The sequence below is a fragment of the Triturus cristatus genome, chromosome 1_1 (assembly GCF_964204655.1).
Source record: "Triturus cristatus chromosome 1_1, aTriCri1.1, whole genome shotgun sequence".
Classification (NCBI taxonomy): Eukaryota; Metazoa; Chordata; class Amphibia; order Caudata; family Salamandridae; genus Triturus; species Triturus cristatus.
Window position 1 is genome coordinate 992,926,024 of NC_140579.1, and position 24,474 is coordinate 992,950,497.

The 24,474-nt window shown below is 47.1% G+C and overlaps 1 protein-coding gene across 2 annotated transcripts in view; it reads right to left on the reverse strand.

The window, feature by feature from the left end:
* The window catches only part of LOC146871423 (sodium channel protein type 4 subunit alpha-like), a 1,828,482-nt gene that overhangs the window by 1,382,399 nt on the left and 421,609 nt on the right, over positions 1-24,474 (reverse strand). Inside the window, exon 4 of one of the 2 annotated variants that reach the window (XM_085651070.1) lies at positions 3,867-3,954. In XM_085651070.1, the coding sequence (XP_085507196.1) occupies positions 3,867-3,937 (71 nt within the window). In that variant the 5' untranslated portion in view covers positions 3,938-3,954. Of the gene's footprint in view, positions 1-3,866; positions 3,957-24,474 lie in introns of both variants that reach the window. The other variant, XM_085651069.1, reaches the window with a different exon arrangement.

Consider the following 24,474-nt stretch of genomic DNA (forward strand, 5'->3'; position numbering starts at 1 on the left):
TAGCATCCCTGTCACTAGGGACTTGGGGAAAGGCACCTGAAGATCTTTTAGAACAAGCAGCTTGAACCACCAGACTCTCCGGAGAAGGATGGGATGTCAAAGTCTGGGTCCCCTGGAGCCGCCCTATATCTTCTTGCAACAACCTTAGAGACCGCAGGAGCAGAGAAGGGCTTACGCCATACTTACATGACCGGTTCAATAATGGCGTCATTAAATGGAAGCAAGGGTTCCGATACAGAGGAAGGAGAATGTAAAACCTCTGTGAGGATGTTCGGCTTAAACTCAGCAGATGGTAACTGCAGATCCGAAAGCTTGGCCGCTTTTTTAATAACTGAGTGGTAGGGAGCCACACCTTTTGAAGGAGTATCTGCCGGAGGAGTAATCTCCCACTCAGGTGACAAGTCCAGGCCACTAGCCTCTTTCAACTCCTCAAACAGATCATCAGATTCCATGAGCTCACCATTTTCCATCTCCTCCATCTGGTACCTTTGTTCTTCTAGTACCCTTTGAGCTTCCATCCTGGATCTGATTCTCACAACCGGAGATGGTGGCGCCGTAACCGAATCCGACGGCGCCGGCGTCGAACCCGGATCCAGAGGAGCAGCCGGAGTCGAACGAGGTAGAGCCGGAGCCGGTGAAGATGGAAGCGTCGTCGATGTCCTCGGTGACGGTAAATGCCAAGACGGCGTCACCGGGAAAAATGGCATAAAAGGAGAGGAGGGTAAGCTTGAGGAACTCCCAAGTTGAAAGCCATTTTACCCATGGGACCCGAAGTTGAAAGCCATTGGACCCATGGGACCCGAAGGCGCTCCAGAGGGGTACAAAGCTCTAGTAAAGACCCCATACATGGCATTTAAATAATGCGTCGAATCTTGATCCGGGCCTGGGAAGGAAGGATAAGGCTCAGGCTGAGGCATCACCGAACTCGGACCGATCGGTGCCGACAGTGGAACCAGCGGAGTCGAAGACTCGTCCGGAGCCGGAACTTCCTCAACTGGAACCGGAGATGGAGCCGGCATCGGAGATGGAGCCGGAGCCGGAGAATGCTCTGGTGAAGCTGCAGGCGAGGTCAGGCCAACAGGAGAATCAGGAACAGAGACAGGAGAAGGAGACACAAAGTCCTTACGACGTCGAGAAGGTGAGGTCGATCTCGGAGCCGCATTCCTGTCCGAACGATGTTGAGAGCCATGCCTCTTCTTTTTCTTGTGTTTCTTGGATTTTAAAGCATGCCCCGACGTTGACTTCGACGCCGACCTCGATCTTGATCTTTGACCTCTCTTCTCCTTTTTCATTCTGGCAATGAATAACTTGGCCTCCCTTTCCTTCAGAGCCTTTGTGCTCATCTTGCGGCAGCAAGAACATCCCTCGACATCATGATCCGATGAAAGGCACCAGACACAGTCCTCGTGCGGATCCGTAATCGACATGTGCTTACCGCACTCCCTGCAAGGCTTAAACCCGGACTTTAGTCGACATTTTCCAACTGCAAACAAGAAGAAAGAGATATCAGCATGAAAACAAAGTAACCAGCTAAAGCTACAGAGAGAGTCCCCGAAAACATTTAGCGTCGACGGCGCAGAAAAAAGGGAACGGACGTCATCACGCCGACGAGGTCTTCTTATGGATCCAGTGACGTCAGCGGAGTCGCGAGCGGAGCCGTGCCTCTGTGACGTCGTCTTCGACCTCATCGGCGTGGAGTGCTACAAAAATTTCCGAATGTTGCTGGCGCAGGGGATATTCACAAGGTGAGGAATCCACTGGCAGATGTATCCATCAGAAAAGTGAAAACCAAGCAGGTATGAAGGACAAAACTCATCCAACCAAAATACTTTTGTACCCAAACTTCTCTTGGGTGGGACAAGAGAAAGAATAGGCAGGAAAGCCACTGAGTCAAGAGCAGAGAACTGGGAGAGATAACAAAGTCATCCAACTAAAGAGAAAAGGGTCTGACCCAAAACCCATTTCAAGTATATGTTACGTATTGGAAACAATAGATTTGCCAATTGACAGGTAAACCTGCCTTTAACTGAGACCTGAAAAAAGAGTCTAAAGACGTATTGAAAGATTACTGGCAGACAGGGTAATATTTCACTGCAGCTCTGGCCTTCCATCTGGTGCTTGTGCCCAAGGAATACTTTCAGTCTTAATGTTGCCCGATCTCCCAGAAGGCATACAACTAAACAAGCATTTTATTTCTGGCTCGGGCAACCATATAGGCAGCAAATAGCTATGCCCTTGCCATTAAAGAGTATCTGTGTTTAGGTGTAACTATAGACAGCTCTATTTACGTTGTTACTAACTCTTAAATATACATACAGTGGGATCAGAGCACCCCATGTTTTTAGATGTTCGTTCTAACATTTATCCTCCACATCACTGATGTTCATGACTTGAATGACTATACAAGGAGTCAAATAATGCCAAAGAAACTAGCGTCCCTAAAGGGTATAATTTGAGGTGATGCTCTCCGCAGTCCATAAGCCACAGGTCAGAAATGGCATATCTGAGGACCGCCATGTTGGAGCACAATTTATTATTTAGCAAATAGCAGGTTTGCAACCAGGCAAGCGGGACATCCACTTAGAATACATTATGTAAAAACAGTATATGTTAATTGAGGCTCTGAAGTAAAAATCGGCTTGAATGGGCAACCCTAGGCACCAGTAGTTCATACTTCCAAAAAACACAACAAGGTGTTGTTATCAAGTTCAGGGGTCTCCAGTAATCCTGGGTAACATGAGGGGATACCTTTGTTTTTGGTAAATGTTACATATATATTTGTGTGTCCAGAAATATTGTGTGTTATTTGCACAAGACCCTGTGATGGAGGTACACACGTTTTCAGGAACATTTTCACAAACGTGTTAATGAACAGATAGCAATCGAAAGAATATTTTGGTTAGAAAATGTAAATATTATTAACTGCGGTTTTCTTGGTCAGGAAGTTTGGGGAGGTTGTGGTGAGCCTCAGATTTATCGACAGGCACAATGGTGCACACAACAAAAAATATAATTCAATGAGCAAGGGGCTGGTGCACAGAGGATTGTTTAAGGAAAATACATGCTTCAGATATTCTGATGAACAACAGTCAGTCTTTCTAGTGCTTTTGTTCATATGTGAATTCTGATGCAGAGACCACAACACCATACTGAGGCCCTCATTACAAGTTTGCTTGATTTTGGCGCCAGATATTCGATTCAACCTGGTAGGCTGCGGATAAAATCCAGGAATTGTAAATTTTGTTCCAAGAATGGGAAGAAACCAGCAGGTCCCAGGAATACTGTTTTCCCGATTTCGGGAACAGATCTGTTGACATTTCATGGCTGCTATGAGCAGAGTAAGGACAGACTGAGAAGTGCATTGTCTGCACATCCAGTGGTGCTACTGGAATCGGGAGGGTATCCACATCCCCTGCCCTTCAAGCACTCTCACAGGCTGTGGGTCTGTACCCAACAAACTTGCCCGGTGTCTCTGGGCCCAGAATTATCAAGTCGAGAGACACTGGGCTATCTGTAGTGGTCCAGAGTGGTCTCCTACCTAGATTTCACAATCTGAAAGGAATACCGCCACTCGTAATGAGGGCCTGGAAGAATGCATTTTATTAGGGAATTTAATACCGTAAACACCCTCTTGTTTCCTTCATGAAAATGTTATAAATGCAAAAACATGGGCTCTATAATCTGTGGCCTCTGCTGATTCAGTCCTATAACCTGTGGTTTATTTATGTAAACTCTTTTGGTTTCTTGATCCCTAATGAGTGTCAGGTCATAATAATCTTTGGTTTATCTTAATGTTCTGTGACTAGAACATAGCATAAAACGGTTTACCATTTTTGTGTATACGAGTTTTCTTAATGAATACTTACTCGACGTTTTTTGCCCAAGGCGGTGGATCACTCATCGTCATAAACACGCAATTTGCTAGAATTGTAATCATGATAAACAAGCTGAATAATGTAAAACATAGTTAAGGTAAACGGTTGTTGTGGCAAGTAGAGCACGTGCAGAGAGAAGCGCACAGAGAGCTCCATAAACAACATATACACATGAAAATGTAAGCACAGTACATTCCAGTGTACTACAGCAGCAAAAACTAAAATTTTAATTAACAGGAAGTGTGATTTGCACAGAGATGATGTCGGACTTTCATTGTCCACGTCACTGCTTCCTGTGACAGAAACAGAAGAAAGGCAGATAATAAGACCTCAAATGAAAGAAGGTAGAAAGAGAGTGAGACAGAGATGAGAGTGATAGTTAAAGAGACAGAGGCGTGTTGGGGCGTGGCGAACCCCGGCATTAGCAGGTGCAGTAGGAGTGAGATTCTTCGGGGATTCAGTTTTCAGTTCCAAGCACTTTATATCAGTCAGAGACCTTAAAAGCAACGCATTCAATTTACAATTATGAACCTAAATATATGTATAATATATCAAATATTAAAAACAGATCCGTAATACATTTAAAACAATTTCACATACATAAGATAAAAACAGATATAAAACATAATAAAGTGCTTTAGTGAGTACAGTCAGACAAACGTCAATAGCCACATCCTCAAAAATTACGTAATATTCAAAACCTCAAAAGTGCTTCTGGTTTTAAGGAATTGATCTTGCATATATTATGAAAAAATGGGACTAACAACAATCTTTATTAGATCTATTAAGGATAAGTTCAAGTTTTTCTATCCCCGAATAATATAATATAATCTTATAGTTATAATATTATTAAAGTGCATTATTAGGTACATTTGAACAAGCAGTAATGTGATTTTTGTAACAAAAACACCCTCCTATTGCCCCTTCTAACTGGATAGTTCTGGTAAGGATTTTATAACAGGCATAGCTAGTTGGAATCAAATACTATAAATGCTTGTGTCATATTAACTCAATGGGAGCTAGAGAGGATAAAATCTTGAATCGAATAGGCCAGGTACGCTCAAGGTATTTTGGTATTGAAAATATAAGGGATGTGGTATCCAACCTACAAATTCTCAATGTGACCCAATGTTGAAGAGCTCCAAGGGCTCAATCCAACATTCGCGCTACCTAGAATACTTTGTGCAGGAGAATAAGAAGTGTTCTTCAATTTCTTCCGCTTCACCACACACTGGGCAGAAATTATTACCTTCTGTTGGCCCTTTCCACAAAAGATAGTTTTCCCTATTCTAATGGAAGAAGTAGTACCAGAAGCTGGATTAATCCAGAAATTAATCAAACCCGAAGAGGCTAATGTCTGCTTTATATAATTTAGCAATGGTAGTATCTCCACTCCCTTTTGTCTATCCAGGATATCACTAAAACATACCATATTGGGTTCCAGCTCAGTAGTCAACCAGATTCTCAACCAAGTCTCATTTTGGGGATGATAGATTCCATACCCAAGTCTTGTTTTAAAACTAGTGGGGTGCTTTGGGGGAGTTTAAGTATCGCCATTAAACGAACAAGTTACTTACCTTCGGTAACGCTTTTTCTGGTGGATACAGTATCTGCCTGTGGATTCCTCCCCTTGAATATCCCCTGCGCCAACAACATTCGGAATTTTTTCGTAGCTCTCCACGCCGACGAGGACGACGTCACCATAGCTCGGCTCCGCACGCGGCTCCACTGACGTCACCGTTGGCACACGGACGGACCAACAACAATATATATACAGTATACACAGTACATAATACTCAAACCAACACACACAATGTGAAGTCAATGCAGGAAAGCAAAAGAAGTAACACTTCCTATGACAGTAACAGAGAAACTTTGTCACATTATCACTATTGTAGGTATACGAGGGTGGACAACGCGAAAGTGTGGAGGGAGGCCCAAGTTGCCGCTCTACGAATGGCCTCCACAGGAACACCTCTAGATAAGGCAGATGTAGAAGACTTTGCTCTGGTAGAATGAGCCCTTATACCCTCTGGAGGTTCCTTACTGGCCAAAGAGTAACAGATCTTGATGCACAAGATAATCCATCTGGAAAGGGTGCACTTGTGCTCCGCTCTGCCTTTCCTGCAGCCAATGACGCCCACGAAGAGCTGGTCATCCACTCGAAAGTCTTTAGTTCTATCGAGGTAAAAACTCACCGCCCTTTTAGGGTCCAAGCAGTGAAGCCGCTCTCCTCCTTGGAAGGGGGAGGATAGGAGGTAGGAAGAGTAATGGACTACCCCAGATGGAAAGGAGTTACCACCTTAGGCAGAAAAGCAGCCCTGGTCCTGAGTACCATTCTTTCAGCACGAATGGACAAGAACGGGGGTTTCAAACTCAGAGCTTGAAGCTCACTTACCCTCCTTGCCGAGGTAATGGCAATGAGAAAAACTGTTTTAAAAGACAATACCCTCAAGGGACACTTGTGCAAGGGTTCAAAGGGAGAACCCATCAAGTAAGTTAAGACAAGATTCAAGTCCCATTGAGGCACAATAAATGGAGTGGGCGGAAAATTGTTGGTAAGGCCCTTAATGAACCGTAACACAGTAGGTGATTTAAACAAGGACGGCTGATCCGGCAAACAAAGGAATGCCGACAAAGCCAATAAATAACCCTTCACAGTAGCTACAGCAAAACCTTGCTGAGCTAGAGAGAGAGCAAACTGAAGGAGGTTGGATAAACGAGCCCTCAAAGGGTCAATAGACTTCTCCCCACACCAATGGACAAATTTGGACCACCTATAGGAATAGATAAGACTTGGTGGAGAAACGCCTGGCAGACAAAATCACGTCCGCCATATCAGGCGGGAGAGAAAAATAATTCAGGTTGCCCTGTTCAATCTCCAGGCATGAAGGTGTAAGCTCTGGAGGTGGGGGTGTAGAACCTGCCCTGCGACTGCGAGAAGAGGTTTGCCCTGAGAGGGAGGAGGAGCGGAGGGCACGAGGAGAGGTGGAGAAGATCTGTATACCACACCCTTCTTGGCCAATCCAGGGTGATCAATATGACTTGGGCCCGGTCTTGGCAAATCTTCCTCAGAACCCGAGGAATCAAGGGTATGGGAGGAAACGCGTAAAGGAGATGTGAGTCCCATCTCAACTGAAACGCATCCCCCAAAGCTCCCTGCATCCGATACTGGAGACTGCAGAATGACGGGCAGTGAGTGTTCTCGTGAGTGGCAAACCGATCCACCCGAGGAGTTCCCCACGTCCGAAAGACGTGACGAACCACCTCCGGATGGAGCCTCCACTCGTGGTCGGCAGAGAACTGCCGACTGAGACTGTCTGCACGCACGTTCAGAACTCCGGCCAAATGATTTGCCATCAGACAAATCGGATGATCCTGAGCCCAGGACCAGAGACGCAGAGCCTCTCTGCAGAGGCAATGCGACCCCACTCCTCCCTGCTTGTTGACATACCACAACGCGGTAGTGTTGTCCGTCAGGACTTCAACCGACTGACCGCGTAGGGAAGGGAGGAAGGCTTGAGTGCCAAACGTATCGCCCGCAACTCCAAAAGGTTGATGTGAAGCAACCTTTCCTCTGGAGACCACAGACCTTTGGTCTCCAGATCCCCCAGATGCGCACCCCACCCTAAAGTGGATGCATCCGTTATCACTGTGGCCACCGATGGAGGTAGATGGAAAGGCTTTCCTTGAGACAGATTGCCTTCCACGCTCCACCAAGACAGATCCGCTGCAGCTTCTCTAGAGATCCTCACAGACTCTGAGATCTCCATTTTGCTGATACCACTGCCTGCGGAGGCACCACTGGAGCGCCCTCATGTGCCAGCGTACATGGTTGACCAACAGAATGCAGGAAGCAAACAGACCGAGCAGACGAAGGACCTTCAGGACTGGAACTACCGCTCCATTGTAAAACAAAGGAATAATTTCCTGTATGTCAAGAATCCTTTGTGGAGGTGGGAATGCTCAACACACAGTAGTGTCCAGTACCGCCCCTATGAACAGGTTGCGCTGAGAGTGCACCAGGTGAGATTTGGGCACGTTTATCGAGAAACCCAATTTGTACAACAGCTGACTTGTAAACTGCAGATGATGAAGCACCTTCTCTGGCGACTCCGCTTTGATCAGCCAGTCGTCTAGATAGGGAAAAACTGGAATCCCTGACCTTTTGAGATGGGCTGCCACCACTGCCATCACCTTGGTGAAGACTCGAGGTGCAGTAGTAAGACCTAAGGGAAGAACCGCAAACGGATAATGTTGCGACCATACCGTAAAATGGAGATGCTTCCTGTGCGACTCCAGGATGGGGATGTGAAAATACGCATCCTGCAAATCGATCGACACCATCCAGTCCTCCTGTTGCAGCGCTTGAAGAACCTGCGCAAGGGTGAGCATCTTGGACTTCTGCTTCAGAAAAAGGTTCAAGATCCTGAGATCCAGGATTGGACGTAACCTGCCATCCTTCTTGGGCATCAGGAAATACCGGGAGTAGCATCCCTGACCCCTTTCCCGCTCCGGAACCACCTCTATTGCATCTTTTTTCAGTAATGTTAGGACTTCCTCCTGCAGGAGAAGAAGGTGGTCCTCCGACAAAACAACCTTGGCAAGGGGGGTAATTTGGAGGGAATTCCCAAAAGGGAAGAGCATACCCATTTTCCACAAGATTTCGAACCCAAAGGTCTGTAGTGACCGATTCCCAATCTTGCTGAATATAGGTAAGCCGACCCCCCCCACAGGACCAACATGATCCAGAATGGTGGATCTAGGGCTGCTTTGCAGTTGTAGGAGGAAGGAGGAAGAGGAGGAGGAGGAGGAGGAGGAGGAGGAGGAGGTCTGACGACCTTGTCGACGACCTCTGTTCCTGCCCCTGTAGGTCTTATACAGAGTATTTTGCTGCTGCTGCTGAGACTGCCTGTAGGTTCGAAAGGACGACCTCCCAAAACCTCTGTACCTTCTAAAAGAGGAACCTCTAGGCTGCGCCTGCAGGCCCGGAGACTTAGCTGTGGCTTTGCTGTCCTTGAACCTTTCCAAGGCTGCATCGGCTTTCTTCCCAAACAGTCCAGAACCATCAAAGGGTAGGTCTAGAAGTGTTGCCTGTACATCTGGAGAGAACTCCGACAATTTAAGCCAAGCACTTCTTGTGGCACCCGAGGAGCCCATGATCCTTGCAACAGAGTCCGCAGTGTCCAAACCACTTTGAATAACCTGTCGTGCAGCTGCTTGAGTGTCCGACAAGACCTCATTAAAATTCTGCCTGTCTTCCTCAGACAATTTAGGAGCCAGCTGTTTTGCAGAATCCATCAGGGCGTGGATGTAACGGCCCAAAAGGCAGATGACATTTGTGGACTTCAAGGCCATACTTGCGAGGAGAACACCTTCTTGGCCGACTGGTCAAGCTTTTTTGACTCTCTGTCACTAGGAACTTGAGGAAAAGCTCCAGAAGACTTCTTCGAACAGGCAGCTTGAACCACCAGACTCTTAGGAGAAATATGGGATGTTAGGAAGTCCGGATCTCCTGGAGCCTCCTTGCACCTCCTAGCAACAGATTTAGACACTGCTGGAGCCGACAAGGGCTTATGCCAAACCTCCATAACTGGCTCAGTGATGGCATCATTAAAGGGAAGCAAAGGTTCTACCACAGTGGAGGGGGAATAAAGAACCTCCGTCAAGATGTTGGACTTAAATTCAGCCATTGAGAGCTGCAAGACTAAGAGCTCCGCTGCCTTCCTTATGACTGTGTGGTAAGGAACCACATCCTTAGAGGGAGCATCTGAAGGAGGAGAAAGCTCCCATTCTGGGGACATATCAAGGCCACTTGCCTCCTTTAATTCTTCAAATAAGTCATCTGACTCCTGAAGTTCACCCTCTTCCATTTCTTCTGCCTGATACCTCTGCTCTTCCAAAATCCTCTGCACCTCCCGCCTGGATCTTATCCTCGGAACCGGCGGCGCCACACACGACTCCGATGGAGCCAGAGCCGGCGTCGAACACGGATCCGGAGGCACAGCCGGAGCGGAACGAAGTCGAGCTGGAGCCAGAGATGAAGTGAACGCGTCGATGTCTTCGGTGCCGGGAAATGCCAGGACGGCGCCGCTGGAAGAAATGGCATAAAAGGAGCCTGAGCATAGGCCTGAGGAACCCCCAAATTAAATGCCATTGAACCCATGGGACCCGAAGGTGCTCCAGAGGGGTACATTGCTCTTGAAAAGACACCATACATGGCATTCAAGTAATGTGATAGGTCTTGGCCCGGGCCAGGGAACGGTGGGTAAGGGCCCAATGAAGGCTCAGGCTGAGGCATTACCGGACCAACGGTGGAGCCAATGGAGTCGAAGACTCATCAGGAACCGGAGCCTCTTCCACCGGAGTCGGAGAATGTGTTAGCGTCGGAGCTGGAGCCGGAGCTGGAGAACGCTCCGGAGAAGCTGCAGGCGAAGCCGGACAAACAGATGAAGCCGGATTCGAAGCCGAAGGAGAAACATAGTCCTTACGACGCCGAGGTACTGGAGAAGTCGATTTCGGGGCCGTCTCCTTATCTGAACGGCGTCCAGAGCCGTGCCTCTTCTTCTTTTTATGCTTCTTTGATCTTGAAGCATGACCCGGCGTCGACTTCGAACCCGACCTCGAACGCCTTCGACCTCTCTTCTCCTTCCTCATGTTCATGATGAATAGCTTGGCCTCTCTCGCCTTTAAAGCCTTCGGGTTCATTTTACGGCAGCAAGAGCACCCCTCGACGTCATGATCTGACGACAGGCACCAGACACAATCTTCGTGAGGATCTGTGATGGACATATGTCCTCCGCACTCTCTACAGGGCTTGAACCCTGACTTCCACGACGACATCTTCAGAAAAGAAGCAAGAGAGGACCAGAAACAATCCAGAAAAACAAAGTAACCAGACAAGCTACGGAGAGTAGAAAAACCGTTACCGCCGACGGCACGGAAAAAAGGGAACTGACGTCATCACGCCGACGAGGCTCTCTTATGGCTCCAGTGACGTCAGCGGAGCTGCGTGCGGAGCAGAGCTATGGTGACGTCGTCCTCGTTGGCGTGGATAGCTACGAAAAAATTCCGAATGTTGCTGGCGCAGGGGATATTCACAAGGTCAGGAATCCACTGGCAGATGTATCCATCAGAAATTTGTTTACTGCGCCCCTACGGCCTCAATGCAACTCTAGCCCCATAGCTCTGCCTCACTGACTGGAGCCGCCACTGCTTGAGCTCTCCAAACTTCTAGGAGAGAGGATAAAGCAGAAAGGGTTCAGTTATTTATAAATCTTAGAATAGCGGCAGCCATATGGTTTAGTAAGAGCGTGCTCTTTGTAATCTGACTAACCTAAGAATGACTGTTAGATAAGCAAATTCCCAGGTAGTCAAACTATAAAACTCTCGTTAGATCCTCGCCCCTCCCATTTTGTGAACCCCCTGAAGTGCCTGGGTGGCGAATTGCCATAAGCATTGGTTCACTGGTATTAATATCTAGGCTATGATTAATGCAAAACAATTTAAATCTAGCTAGCAAGGTCTTCTCCTTTTGGTGTTTTAGACACTAGCAAGGTGTCGTCCGCAAACAATATGTAAAGGCTCACCTGAATTTACTGCAGGGACGAAATGGATGGAAGCGATGATAGACACCAACTTCCCTCACCTACCTCCTTCGTCCAACATAGTCAAAGCAAAAGAGGGAAGGTGGGGAAGGAGGGAAACAAAACAAGGGAAGGAATAAGGAGTAGACGTCCACTGGATTTTCAATGGGGGTGGTCTTCTAGAATCCTGAAGAAGGCACAAGGTAAGTATTAAACATGGCTAAAAGAGCTAGCTGTTTGTTGCCCCCTATTTCTAATGAGTTACCTTGAAAAGAAGACATCAAGTATGTGTGCGGAAACAACTCCCACGGGCGATAGAACACTCCGAGTGTCTAGGTTAGAAGCACAATAGGAGTATACAGGACCCTTGTAAAAATAATAATTATCCGTTACTCCTGTGTATAGGGAAAAACCCCAAAAATAATTTTCCAGTCAGGAGGGAACACCAAAAAAATAGGGCAAAAAGGGCAGGGTTACGATAAACAAAATAAAAACACACAAGTGGCGTTTCTGTTATTAGTAATAGCTTTTTTCTTCCTCTTAAGCAGCAAAAAGACTTTCACCAAAAAATAAAGAAGACCTCGAGGAGCAGCCATCAAGATCACATGACCATCAGATAAGCATTTTCTCTACATTCCAAAAAATCAGCTATAAATGCACGAAAAAAACAAAGATACTGCGATTCTTTACAGCCTTGCTTTGTTCTTGTCGTTCAGAGACAAGACACCAGGAAGTGAAAGGTTAAGGAACAGAAGTTCCCTGGATACACTGTTGCCGGCCGGAAAGGAGCAACGAGTCGACAATCCCAAGAAGAACATCAGAGGACCCAGGAAGAAGAAGGAACACATGAGAAGCCCAGCAAACACGAGCGAGAGACTGCTCAGAAAAAAGATGTCAACAGGATTGCAGGTAAGACGGGAGAAAATGGTGGGAGGCCTGGCGGGGATCCGTGCTGGAACGGGAAGCGCGTTGCCAGCACAGACAGCTCCTTTAAATACTTGTCACGCGCCACCCTCGTCCGCTGACAGAAAACAGCAGGCAGGGCTCGTGTCTCCGCTTTCAAGTGCAGGAACATGCACTGCTGCAACCAGCGTATCCCGGGAAGACCAAAACAATAAGGCTGGCGTTTTTATGCTACCTGAGACTGGTGAGTCATTTTTACAGTCCAGCAGGAAGTCTGCACATCCATTTATGAAAAGGACTAGTGTGGGTGCCATAATGCCAACCCCCCTTGGCGAGTTTTATCTGATCATTTGTTTGCCCATTAGCTCTCTATCTGATTTGGGCATTGTTGTCAGTATAAAGATGCACTATAATAAACAGAAGGGGAGGTGGAAGTCCTTGATCTCTTAGGATATACCAGAACCTTTCTTTGGGGACCATATCAAATGCCGCTTTTAGGTTGACAAATGCCACGTAGAGGTTATCCCCGTTAATTTCACCTCTTTCCATCTCATAAATTAGAATCTGAAAACTTGCTTCACTGAGCTTGTTTTGGAGCAGAACCCTGCTTGAAACTGCGAAAGAATATTATCTTCTAACCACAAGAGGCAATCCAAAATTTGCTTGCAAAATATATTGAGGGCATGCATCAATTATGCTTAATTGTCGATAATTTGCAGGGTCAGATTACAGGGACTTCTTGAATAGATCAACTTCTCCCCAGGTACCAGGGATTTGGGTACCGACCATATTAGCATTGGCAACACGGTTTAAATAGGGGGCCCAAATTGCGAACTCTGATTTTAAAAGATCCGCTGGAGTCTTGTACTGCCTAGGAGCCTTAACCACTTTCTGCAAGCTAATGGCACGATTAGTTTTCGCCACGCAAAAAAAGAGCCTATATCATCGTCTAATTCCTGCTCAAGTGGGGTACTTATTGCTAGACTGCTTAAGGCCAGCCTCTTCAGATACCCAATCAATAGCAGTTAGAGAACAGATGGTATAATCGCTTCAAAAAGTTTGAAAATGGATGGCCCAGTCCTGGATGAGAATATTATTCTCTAGTCATGTTATGTTCTTTTTTGGACCATGACAAATCATGTTCCAGAAAGCTGCATGATTGCCAGATTGAACAGCTACCAGGATATCCTCCCAAACAGCAGTTTCCTAAGTTACTCTGGCTTCTTTCGAGCTACTTTGTAATTGGCTCTAGCAATCTGGATCTCTTGTAAAGTGCCGCAACTAATAGCTTTAATTTAGAGACTCTTAGCTGTCCTACAAGATTTATTATACCACGTGGAGTTCGTAGGCGATGGCCTACTCCTAATAGAAGGAGATTTGGTGATAAACACATTTTTCAGTATCTGAAAACACTTGCGATGAAAATCCATAACAATATGAGGTTGGGAATCAAGATCAGCAAAAATACACAAAGTGGGGTCCAAGGCATGATACACTTGGACATTAATATACTCATTATTTTTCGATATGCTCCCATCATACATTCTTCTGATTGTTACTTACAGATAGGTCCTGACTAGGGAGTCATAGGTGCAAACCTAGGTGATCTAATGCCCCAAAGGGTAAGATGCAATGGCAAGTGATCACTCTCAAACCTTTGGACGATTTCCATGTCATAAGTTTATTCTAGGAGTTTAAATTCGAAAGAATATAGTCAATATGACCTGTATAAGTGTTCCTTCTAAAAGTAGGGTTACTCACTAAATAAGAGGTAGTTCGGCCATTGCTAGTTCTCATGTAGCTACATAAGGAAACATCTATCATTTGTACGGCCACCTTAGCCAAAGGCGATACACAAGGGCCTAGGAGTTGCGGAATACCCCATGATTGGTAAGAATTGATGGCTCAAAGCTTATATGAAAATCACCACCCACTATAACAGCTGCCTCTTTGCCAATCTTAATGACACAATCTCTCCGTAGAACTAATACTGGGGACTAAGACGCCTTTGTGTGTTAAAAATAGTTTATTAAGATTTATAATAAACATTGACAAGACAAAAAAGAGCACTATAAAAAGTACCCGAGGAGAATACATGGATATGAAGAACAACAATTTAATTTAAAACAGGTACAAGATAATATAGTATTAATAGTAATAAAAACAAAGAGGGAGGGAGAAGAAACAGGAATAAATATGTTACTAATAATCATTGAAGTAGAGCTACTATCAAAAAGAGACCTAAGCGACTTATAATATCAATAAATAAGTAGAGAACGATATATTTTAAGAAGATAAATAATAATCAATAGGTTTCCAAAATAAATGATAGGAGTTACAATTATGAGTAATACCATTCAAAGATAAATGAGCACCTCTTCTAGTAAAAATAACCCACGACCAGCAAACATGAACAGATAATAGTGAAACATCCTTCCAACATGTTGTAATGGATTTTAAAGCAGCTGATAACAGAAAATTATAAAACTAACATTCTAAGTCAGATAATTGTTTAGAAAGAACAGATTTACAAATTAACAATTTAAATGAAAGATCCTCATGGATATTAAAGTATTTTTTTTTTTATAACATCCCAAACTTCAGCCCAAAATTTAGAAACAAAAGGACAATCGAAAAGCATATGTTTTAACGAACCAATATGTAAGTTACAATGCCAACAATTTGAAGTCGGAAGAAGTTTAGCTTGAAATAATCTAAATGGGGACCATAAGAAATTATATAGAATATAGGAATTTGTTTGATAAAGTGAAACAGGTAACCATCCTGAAATATTATTAAGCCAAATTATTTCACATGTATCGTGAGAGAGAGGTTGAAAGTTCATTATTCCAAAATGTTGAAATCCCGTCAATGTTACCTTGAAACGCAATCATCTTCTTATACATTAATGGAACACCATGTGACAAAGAGGATACAGTTTGAATATAAATTGATGAATCTGATTTAGTATTTAAAGGTATACTATGAGGAAATTAATCTAATATAGATTTACACAAAAGTTCATATTTGAGGAAATCAGAAGGTAAATGAAATTTTGTCTGCAAAACATCTAAAGATATAAAAGTATCTCTAGTGTAAATATATTTGAGGCAAAAAATACCAGCCTTAATCTGTGAATGCCAAAATCTAACAGTTCGAGAATGTTTTAGGCGTGGATTATACCATAATGACATATCTTCAGTAAGGGACATGGGTGATTGGAAAATTAAGTCAAAATCGGATTTTAAAATAACGGATTTATGAAGAAATGTTGACGTTATTGGACATGGTTAACAAAGTGGACAATGGAAACAGATCTACCACACTCCTTTCTATAAAAAGCCATGTAGGAGGATTAATCCGATAAGAATGATTAAACCAAAGAGAGATTTGTTTTAATATAAATGCTTTATGATAACTGAAAAAATTCTGGTAAACCAAATCCTCCATTACATTTAGACATTTTTAGTTTTTTATAACCAATACTGTTGGACTTGGCCCTTTTTCCCTTTTCTGGGAAATCGCATGATGTGTAAATGCGAAGATTGAATGCTGTGCGATAAAGTACGCAGACTGAGTTTCCCCATTTTAAACATATAACTTTTAAAATGGATGCCATGGCTGTGTGGTTGTGCCAATTGACTGAGCTGGGTTAACAGTCTAGTTATTATTTCCCAGCAACCCCAGCTTTTGGAGGGAAGCCTGGCACCCAGGGTGCTCTACCCCTCCCCCTAGGCCAGTTAGTGCCAGTCCCCCCAGACGCTTCTAGAAGCTTCTGGCACTGTCTGGAAGGTGGGGTGAGGGGCGTATAAAGGGCGGAGCTGGGCTGCCATGTGCTCAGTCAGAGGGTGGACATGAGAGAGAGGGGACCTCCTGCCAGGGGTAACCGCCACATGGGCCTGTGTGCTGGGCCCTGAGCCTACCTACCCCCCTCTACTGTCCCCAAGGCGAGGGAAAGCTATAGTTGGGGCAACGCAAACCTGGAGAAGCCTACGCAGGAGTTTTAGGCGGTAGGGACCTATGCCTCTGAAAGTGACAGGGCTTAGGTGCTGCCTTTTAAGTGAGTGAGGGATCCTGAACTAACCCACTGATCTGGCCCAGCGAGAGGAGAACCCAGGGACGACGGGCAGAGACTAATCAGTCCGCCTTCAGCCACCAACTCAACTTCCCCCCCTTGAGAAACCCTCAACCAAGGGCGCAGGAGCCCGCAAGCGCCTCGTGGGACCCGGACTGCAGTTCCGGCGGAGAGAGCGCCATTTACAAGCTGCCTGTGGAAGGAGAGCGCTATATCCGGTGAGCGCTACAGTTCTAATTGATTGTGCCCTGCTGGTGAGTGTGGGAATCCCAGCTGCCTGCTACCTAGCGCCTGGGAAGCGCTATATCCACGCCCCCCATAGTGTTGGGGAGGAGAGGAGAACTGGTTTATTTGGAAACCCCGCGTTATCGCGGTCCTTTTGCTGACATGAAACAGCGGGAGCCCACCCCGTGTTTCTGCCGCCTGGGTACTTGTGTCTTGACAGCGGGTGCCCACCCCGCGTAATGGCGGCGTTTTGCATGCTCCGGTAACTGAGCGGGTGCCCACCCCGCGTGATTGCCGCCGGGAGAGGTCGCCGCGTTGCCAGGGAAGTGGGTGCCCACCCGGCGGTATTACCGCCCTTTTGCAGATTAAAATTATAGCGGGAGCCCACCCCGCGCTTCAAATTGAGGAAAAATCACCGCCACCGCTCGGGCGCAGTTTGAAGGAGGTGCTGGGCCTGGGCCGCGTCATCGGCTGCGCCCCCGTGACACCAGGACGCAGCCCCGAAGTCAGGGCGGAGACCGGAGGACGCCGGTCGGAGAAATCTGGGGAGAGCGGGAGCCTTCCCCGCCTCCCCCCCTTGTGAGAAAGTGACGTGCGGGGCTCCCAGGTGGAAGGGAGAACCCCGCGTATAGTCCACAAAGTCCCGGGTCCCTGGAGGGGGAGCCCTGCGTGACTAGACCTGCCGCCAGAGAGAGCCCCACCTGCCCAGTGAAGAGCGCCGTCGAGAAGACGCTCCCGACGGTGCCCAGCAAGCCAGGAGAGCCGAGGCACATGGACGGCGCCTTCCCTGCCCCTGAAGACGTCAGGAGCCATCCCGCCTGTGCCCCGTGAGGAGGAGCAACATCCCAGGAGAGCCCGGTGAGTGAGGGGCTCCGTGGGGGACTGGTGGCGTGGAGGGGGGCAACGGGGCACAGTATCGGTGCCCGCCCCCGGTGCTCCCTTGGAAAAGGACCAAAGGGGTCGTGTGGACTTCCCGCTTAGGAGGGGGCAGCGGCAACGTGACGGGGACTTGGTGGGGCGCACTTAGAGGTGAAGCCGGGGCATACAGTCGGTGCCCGCCCCCCTGTGCCCGCACGGAGGGCCTGTGGGGCCCGTACTTACTCTGAGAGGCATTTCCCGCCCTTCCAAGTCCCGGAGGGGACCCCAGCATTGCGGGAACTTGGTGCACTCGGCACAGCTGCCCCGCAGGCCAGTGGGCAGCTGCAACGAAGGGGCCTGCCTGACTTTGGAGCCCCAGAGTGTGGGACCTCACCCCAGACTGAGTGCCCCGTCGAAGGCCTGGTATACTTGCCAGGGGTAGCGCTTGGCTCAGAGACCTTATTACGAGGCCCTATTGAGTGGCTATGCGCTATTGATCCTCCAGGTACAGCGCTAGGTGCAGATGTCATGTTTTAAAGCGCTATATTCAAATGTCATGTTCTTAAGCGCTGTGTCAACTGCTATGTTAAAGGCTATGTTTTGAAGCATTAATGCATTGCTACGTGCAGCGCTATGTTTATATGCCATGTTCTGAGCGCTATTGCCTTGATATGTGGAGTGCTATGTTAAAAGGCTCTATGTGACGCGCTATTGATATTCTATGTGCAGCACTATGTCTAGATGCCAGGTTTTGATGTTGATGCACTGCCTACCTTAATTTCTGCCTCAGGCTCAGGGGTCGCGCATATTGGTGATGCCTAGGGGAATGCCATGATGTTTTTATTACAGGTGTTCCGGACGATTGCTTAATGTTATGCCATGATGATTTTCTTGCAGGCTTGAGGCTGATGGACTTATTTTTATTGTCTTCTATGTCGCAATGATTCCGGCAGGGGCCCGATTGGCCCTGCCCTGTATACAATTCCCCCCTGTACCTTTTGACCCAGCGCCAGTTGGCGCCGTGTAGAGATTACCAAACATACTGTGTTTTGACAATACAATCGAAAAGGTATTGCCACGCCAGGGTATCGAACACCTTCTCCAGATCCAGCACGAGGCACGCCGCCCTCATGAACTTGCCCCGTACCCCGTCCTGGACCTGGAACAGTCTCCGTATATTCTGGGAAGTATTTCTCCCAAGGACGAATCCACTCTGATCTATGTGCACTAGTCTGGGGAGTATGTCAGTCAGTCTGCTAGGATCCTTCCCAGGATTTTACAATCCGTAGTCAGGAGGATAATAGGTCGGTAGGAAGGCCGGAGCAAAGGATCCCGATCAGGTTTGGGGAATGTTACCAAAACCGATTCTCGCATCGACTGAGGGAGGAGTCCCCTTTCCAGCGCCTCCTGAAAGACCGCGTCCAGCCGCGGGGCCAATTGCTGGGAGAACGTGGAGTACAGTTCCATCGGGAACCCGTCGTGACCCGGAGCCTTGTTTTTAGCCAGGTGGTGTATGGCAGATTTATTTCCGCCGGCGTGATCGGGTCATCTAACGTCTTACGTTCCTCGTCCGTGAGTTGGATTATGGTACGTGATGTCAACATGTTCTGTATGTGTTCCTCCCTGTCCGGCATGGGCTCCCTATAGAGCGTGGCGTAGTAGTCATGGAAGGCATCTAAGATATCAGTTTGCGCATAGACTATCTCTCCAGCAGCGTTTCGAATACTTGTGATCGGTTGTGTGTGCGTGTCTTGACGGATGAGCCAGGCCAGTAAGGCGCCTGCGCCGTTACCTTCGCTGTGGATTCTGGTGGTGTACGTGCGGAAATTATACCGGCATAGATCAGCGCATGCCTCTTCGTATTTGCTTTTGGCCTCCGCCAATAGTGTAGGGGGGAGCTCCCGTTGGTCAGCCGCTTTAGAGAGCCCAGCCACTTGTTGTTCCGTGGTCTGCACTGCTCTTTCTAATGTCTGCTTCACTCCGGTGATTCGTCTGATGCATGCTCCCCGTAGGACTACCTTGAATGCGTCCCATTCGAAGGCCCTGGTCGAGATAGTGCCTGCGTTGTCAGCGAAATAGTGTTGGATGGTTTCTGACTGCTCGTGTTTGAACACTGGGTCCAGAAGGCAGTCCCTGGGGAGGCGCCATGTGGGGATCAGCGGCGCTGGGGGTCGCCACACTAGTGTTAACGTGTGCGCGTCGTGATCCGAGATTATCCTGCCTAATGCTGGGAATGAGAGACTGTGTACACATAAAGCAGTCCAAACAGACTCGTAGGTCATGTGGTGTTGAGTGAAATGAGTACATTTTGGAGTCCGGGTGTGGTTGCCTCCATGCGTCCACCAGAGACCAGTGATCAGCCCAGGCACGGAATGCGGCTGATTGTGCATGGGCTGGGGAGCGCGCGGCAGGGGGGTAGGATCTGTCCAGTGTGAGGTCCAGGGAGTAGTTGTAATCCCCTCTTAGTATCCACGGGGACAGTGTGTATCCCGCTAACGCGCTCGTCATGGTTCCCCAGAACGGTGCCTGATCTACATTTGGGGCGTATACGCTGCCTACAAGGAGGGGCAGCCCATCCAACAATTCTTCTAGTAGTGCATAGCGGCCCTCAGGATCCACTCGTCTGCCGGTTTCGCGAAAGGGCACTCCAGGACGGATCCAAATGAGCGCTCCTCTCACGAAAGCGGAGTAGGTCGTGCTGCAGAAGGTGTCCCGCCACTTCTTCTGGAGTTTGCGTAGTTCCTCCCCAGTGAGGTGTCTCCTGAAGGGATATGATCTGTGCTCGCTGCCGCTTGATGTACGCACATATCACATAGCGATTCCGGGCTGTGTGCATCCCCCGCACGTTGAGGATTAAGAACTGGAAGTCCGTGTGTGCCATAGTAGGGTCAACATTGGGTCGCAGTTGCGCTCTATTCCCAAGAGAGGAGAGCCTCCTTTCGCTAGCCAGTGAGTGGTATGTGCATAACTATGTAGAAATGTATGTGTATGCCCCTGCCCTTTATCTGGGAAGTAACCAAAGATCATGGCGAATGGGGTGGGGAAACTGAGAACTGGGGTCGGGAAACAGTCCCAATACTTGGGACCTATTGCTGGGGTCGATACGTCCAAACTGACGCTCTGGAAGAAGGAGAGTGTCGACAAACAATGAACAATCATGGGGGTGGTGGTCCGTGTATGCGAGGGTGATCCATGGATGGGTTCTGGAAGGATCACTGTGCGTCATGTGGTCCCGGGCTACTACTGGGCTGTGGTGCACAGGTGGTATGATAGATCTACCAGTGTATGTGGGGAGGGTTTTCCTCCCTCGATCAGCTGTGAACAGGGCCGCCCCGTGTCCATTCACCCCTAGAGTCCCATTACAGCATCTCCCTTGCAGCCTCGGTGTCAGGAACCTGCGTGAATCCTATCCCATAAGATCTGCTGTCTGGGGGGTGACTTGCGGCAGGGTGACTGAGTCTCCCTTGGATGACGCTCCGTCACTATCCTCTTCGCCCGCGGAGAACAGGCACGGGGGTCTGTCCATGTCATCTGAGGGCGGGGAAGCTTGCAGCGCCGATACAGCCCAGCGAGTGTCCCGGCGCTCCTGCTCCAGATCGGGGGAGTCAAATGCCGGGCTCCCTGCCAGAGTGTCCCTGCCTTTGTGTCCCTTATTGGGGTTGCGTTTTCTGGGCCCCGGCGCCCTGTTCCTCTGTCTTTGCTCCGTCCCTGATCCAGGCTGCTGCGGGCAGTGCATGTCCGCCCAGTCGCTCACCTCGTCCGCACACGTAAAAAATAATGTTGAGTCTTTGTAGACAATTCTGAGTCTTGCGGGAAATAGAAGAGTACTGGATATTATTCGCTCGCAGCCGCCGTTTAACCTCCAGAAACAACGATCTGTGCTGCTGTACTGCATAGGTACCCCCATGTGCACCCCCCACCCCCAATACCCTGGGGACTCGCAACGGGCCCCCACATGCAAATGGAAAGTACCGCGTGTATTGTAATATGGATGGCGGTGTCTTGAAGACACCGCCACCATATACAGCCCCTTTTCCGTCCGGTCGACCGACGGATGGTCTTTCCGTCCGCTGGGGTCCCCCCCGCCATACTAATATGGCGGGGGGAAATGGGTGGCGGGCAGAGGGAAATCTAAGGCGGATCGCCACCGCCATGGGGGCGGTGGCGATCCGCCCTACATCCTAATTGGCCCCTATGTGTGGTGAGGATTACGATGAGACGGAATCCTATGTGCTTTAACTATTTCAAATTTCTCCGGAAATTTGATGTTCAAAAGTCCAGGTATCAAATTCTCCAAATATAGTCTACAATTAGAACTTTCTACATCTTCTGGTAAATTAAAAATGCGTAAGCTATATTGCTTATTACGATTTTCCAAATCCAGAAGTAGAGCAGACATAGGAGATATTTTTGCCACAAGCGGTCAAAAGGCATCAATTTTAACTTTATGGTCTTGGATTTTGATTGCATTGTCTGAAACCTTCATTGACATACTAGCCATATCTTTGTGCAGGTTTTTAATCTCTGACGCTATTGTATCAGTGCTAGAACAAATTGCCTGATTCTCATCAAGAATTAAAGTTCACTAGATTCCACCACTTTAGGAGGAGGAGAAATATTTTGTTTCCTCTTATTATGAGGTGTTTGCGCATTTTTATTCTCCATTTCTATTATAAAAAAATTAAGGACGCCAATAAATGTAATATGAAGGAAAAAGACTACTGAAGAAAAAATGCTTTAAAAAAGGCTGGTGCAGCAGCTAAAACAGACTGTGGGAGTGGTTATGCCTAAGCCAGGCCCTTTCCTGAACAATACTCCTGACAGGAAATCTGTACCTTGAAGGAGAGATCGACGTTGAAGCAGGAGCGAAGAAGAACAGCCTCCGATGCTGTGCAGACCAGTAAATATACCACAGAGATAGGTATGACCTTCAGAGCACTGCTGCTACCATTTAGAATATGATTCTGACTGGAAATCGTAGGAAAACCGGCAATTGCGGGCTGATCTGACGAGGAGCTCACCGGGGGCGGCCATCTTGTTTCGCGTGCTCACGCGTCTCCCCAAGACGTCTTTGTAATACTTCTGTTATAAACATTGTGCAAGAACAATGTTTTACTTTTCCAAAATGAAATTTCTAACCCACGTAGGTCGGGGGAATCAATAGTTAATTGCCTCACAAGACAGTCAAGGGAAATACTGAACCATATGGCGAGCCCACCCGATAGTCTACAAGCCAAGGACCTTCAGGCTGAGACAAAGAAAGTTTTAAATCCTTGCATATGTTTTGGTTCCAATTCCCAGGTTGCTTGGAACATGATAATATCCCCAGTATCAATGTAGGTCCTTCTTGTGACGTTTTACTCTGAAATCCCACAATATTCCAAGAGATTAATAACAGATTACTATTTTTTATTCAAGAATATGGCTGGGGTTCTCTGGGATGATGTTAAAGACTCCCTAGTAGGAGAGAACAGTGAAGTTTGGATGGAAGATATTTCTGTGACAGGACTAAAACTTAGAGCCTGTTCAGAATGAATTACTAGCTGAGTTGTGGCAATGATGCTGGGACTTTGAACAGGGTCCTTTGTAAATAAATTTGGTTTTACTGATCTAGTTGGTACAGGGTTCCTTGTTGGCTCCAGTCAACCAACTAGGGGCGTAAGACACAAGGGCTGGGGTCGAGCAACCCTCTTTGCAGAAGGTATGAAAGTTTTAAACAGGATCTTTGAATTGGCTGGGGAAAAGGTTCATGCTTCTAGTGATAACAAGCCATTTACAATGGACGGGTGTGCAAATTGCAACATAATACAGTCTAGGTTATTACCTACAGATGGCAGTCGTGTAGCCCAAATTATATCTGGATGAAAAACACTGTAGCATTTCAGGACAACCCTTAATAGTGAATGACATTATTAACTAAGGAGGCCTCATCTTACCTAGCATGTACTTAAAGTCTAGGTTTACTTGTCATATAGATGGTCCTGGTATAAGTAAAAGGGCCAGTATTTAGACATTGCTCTGAGTGGTTTCGTGAATGTGGCATAGGCAAATGGGGAACGGTAAGTTTAATTCTTAACTAAAGGAGATCTTAGGCAGAAAACAGAAAAATTATGCACCGAACAGCACACTTTTTTCTCATAAAATGTTCCCCTGTGTGGAGAACAAGTGGGCAGTATGGGGGTCTGTTTCATATGGTGGGGGGTTTACTTGGCTATACCCAGGAGTATACACTTGAAATTCCCTACTTTGACTCTTAGCAAGATGTAAGAAGCTTGGAAGCACTTCTCTTTGAACACAAAGAGGTAACATATTTGTTAAAGGATCAGATTGAGGAGTGCCCCCCCCCCCCCCCCCCAGCATATAAACAATTCACGTCCCACCTCAAACCCTACCTTTAATGACCAAGGTAGATGGGACTCCGTTAGTAAACATCTTAAGTCTGTAATTTCTGTCTTCAAGATAGTGATAAAATCTCAAAGATCTTTTATCTGTATTCTAGTCTCATCTGGCCCTCCAGACTGATCAATTATTGTCAGGTCTCAAACTAGGCTCAATGATATGTTGGTTGCATGTGGACAAGGGTAAAAAACGTTTTGAGCTGAGTATTGTAGGTTCACAGAGAATTTGAGGATTAATTTGGGCTCAAGCTTAGGTGGTAAAACCTAGGGTATCATCAAGAACAGGTACCTGGCCTGGTGAAACTAAAGGTTCATTGGAAATCAAGGATTTATTTTTAGATCGCTTTTTGGTAAATAAAGGCGCTACTTTGTTCTTATTTTATTTTGCACCTAATATTTTCACAGCATCAGGTGTGGAATGTGTTATACTTTCTCTATAAGATAGAAAAAGGTACCGTTCTTGTTAGTAGGCTGGCCATGATGTGGCCCGGATGTTTTTCATTACATTTTATTTTCCCATTTCTAGCTTTTACGTTGATTGAAACCCCTTTTAG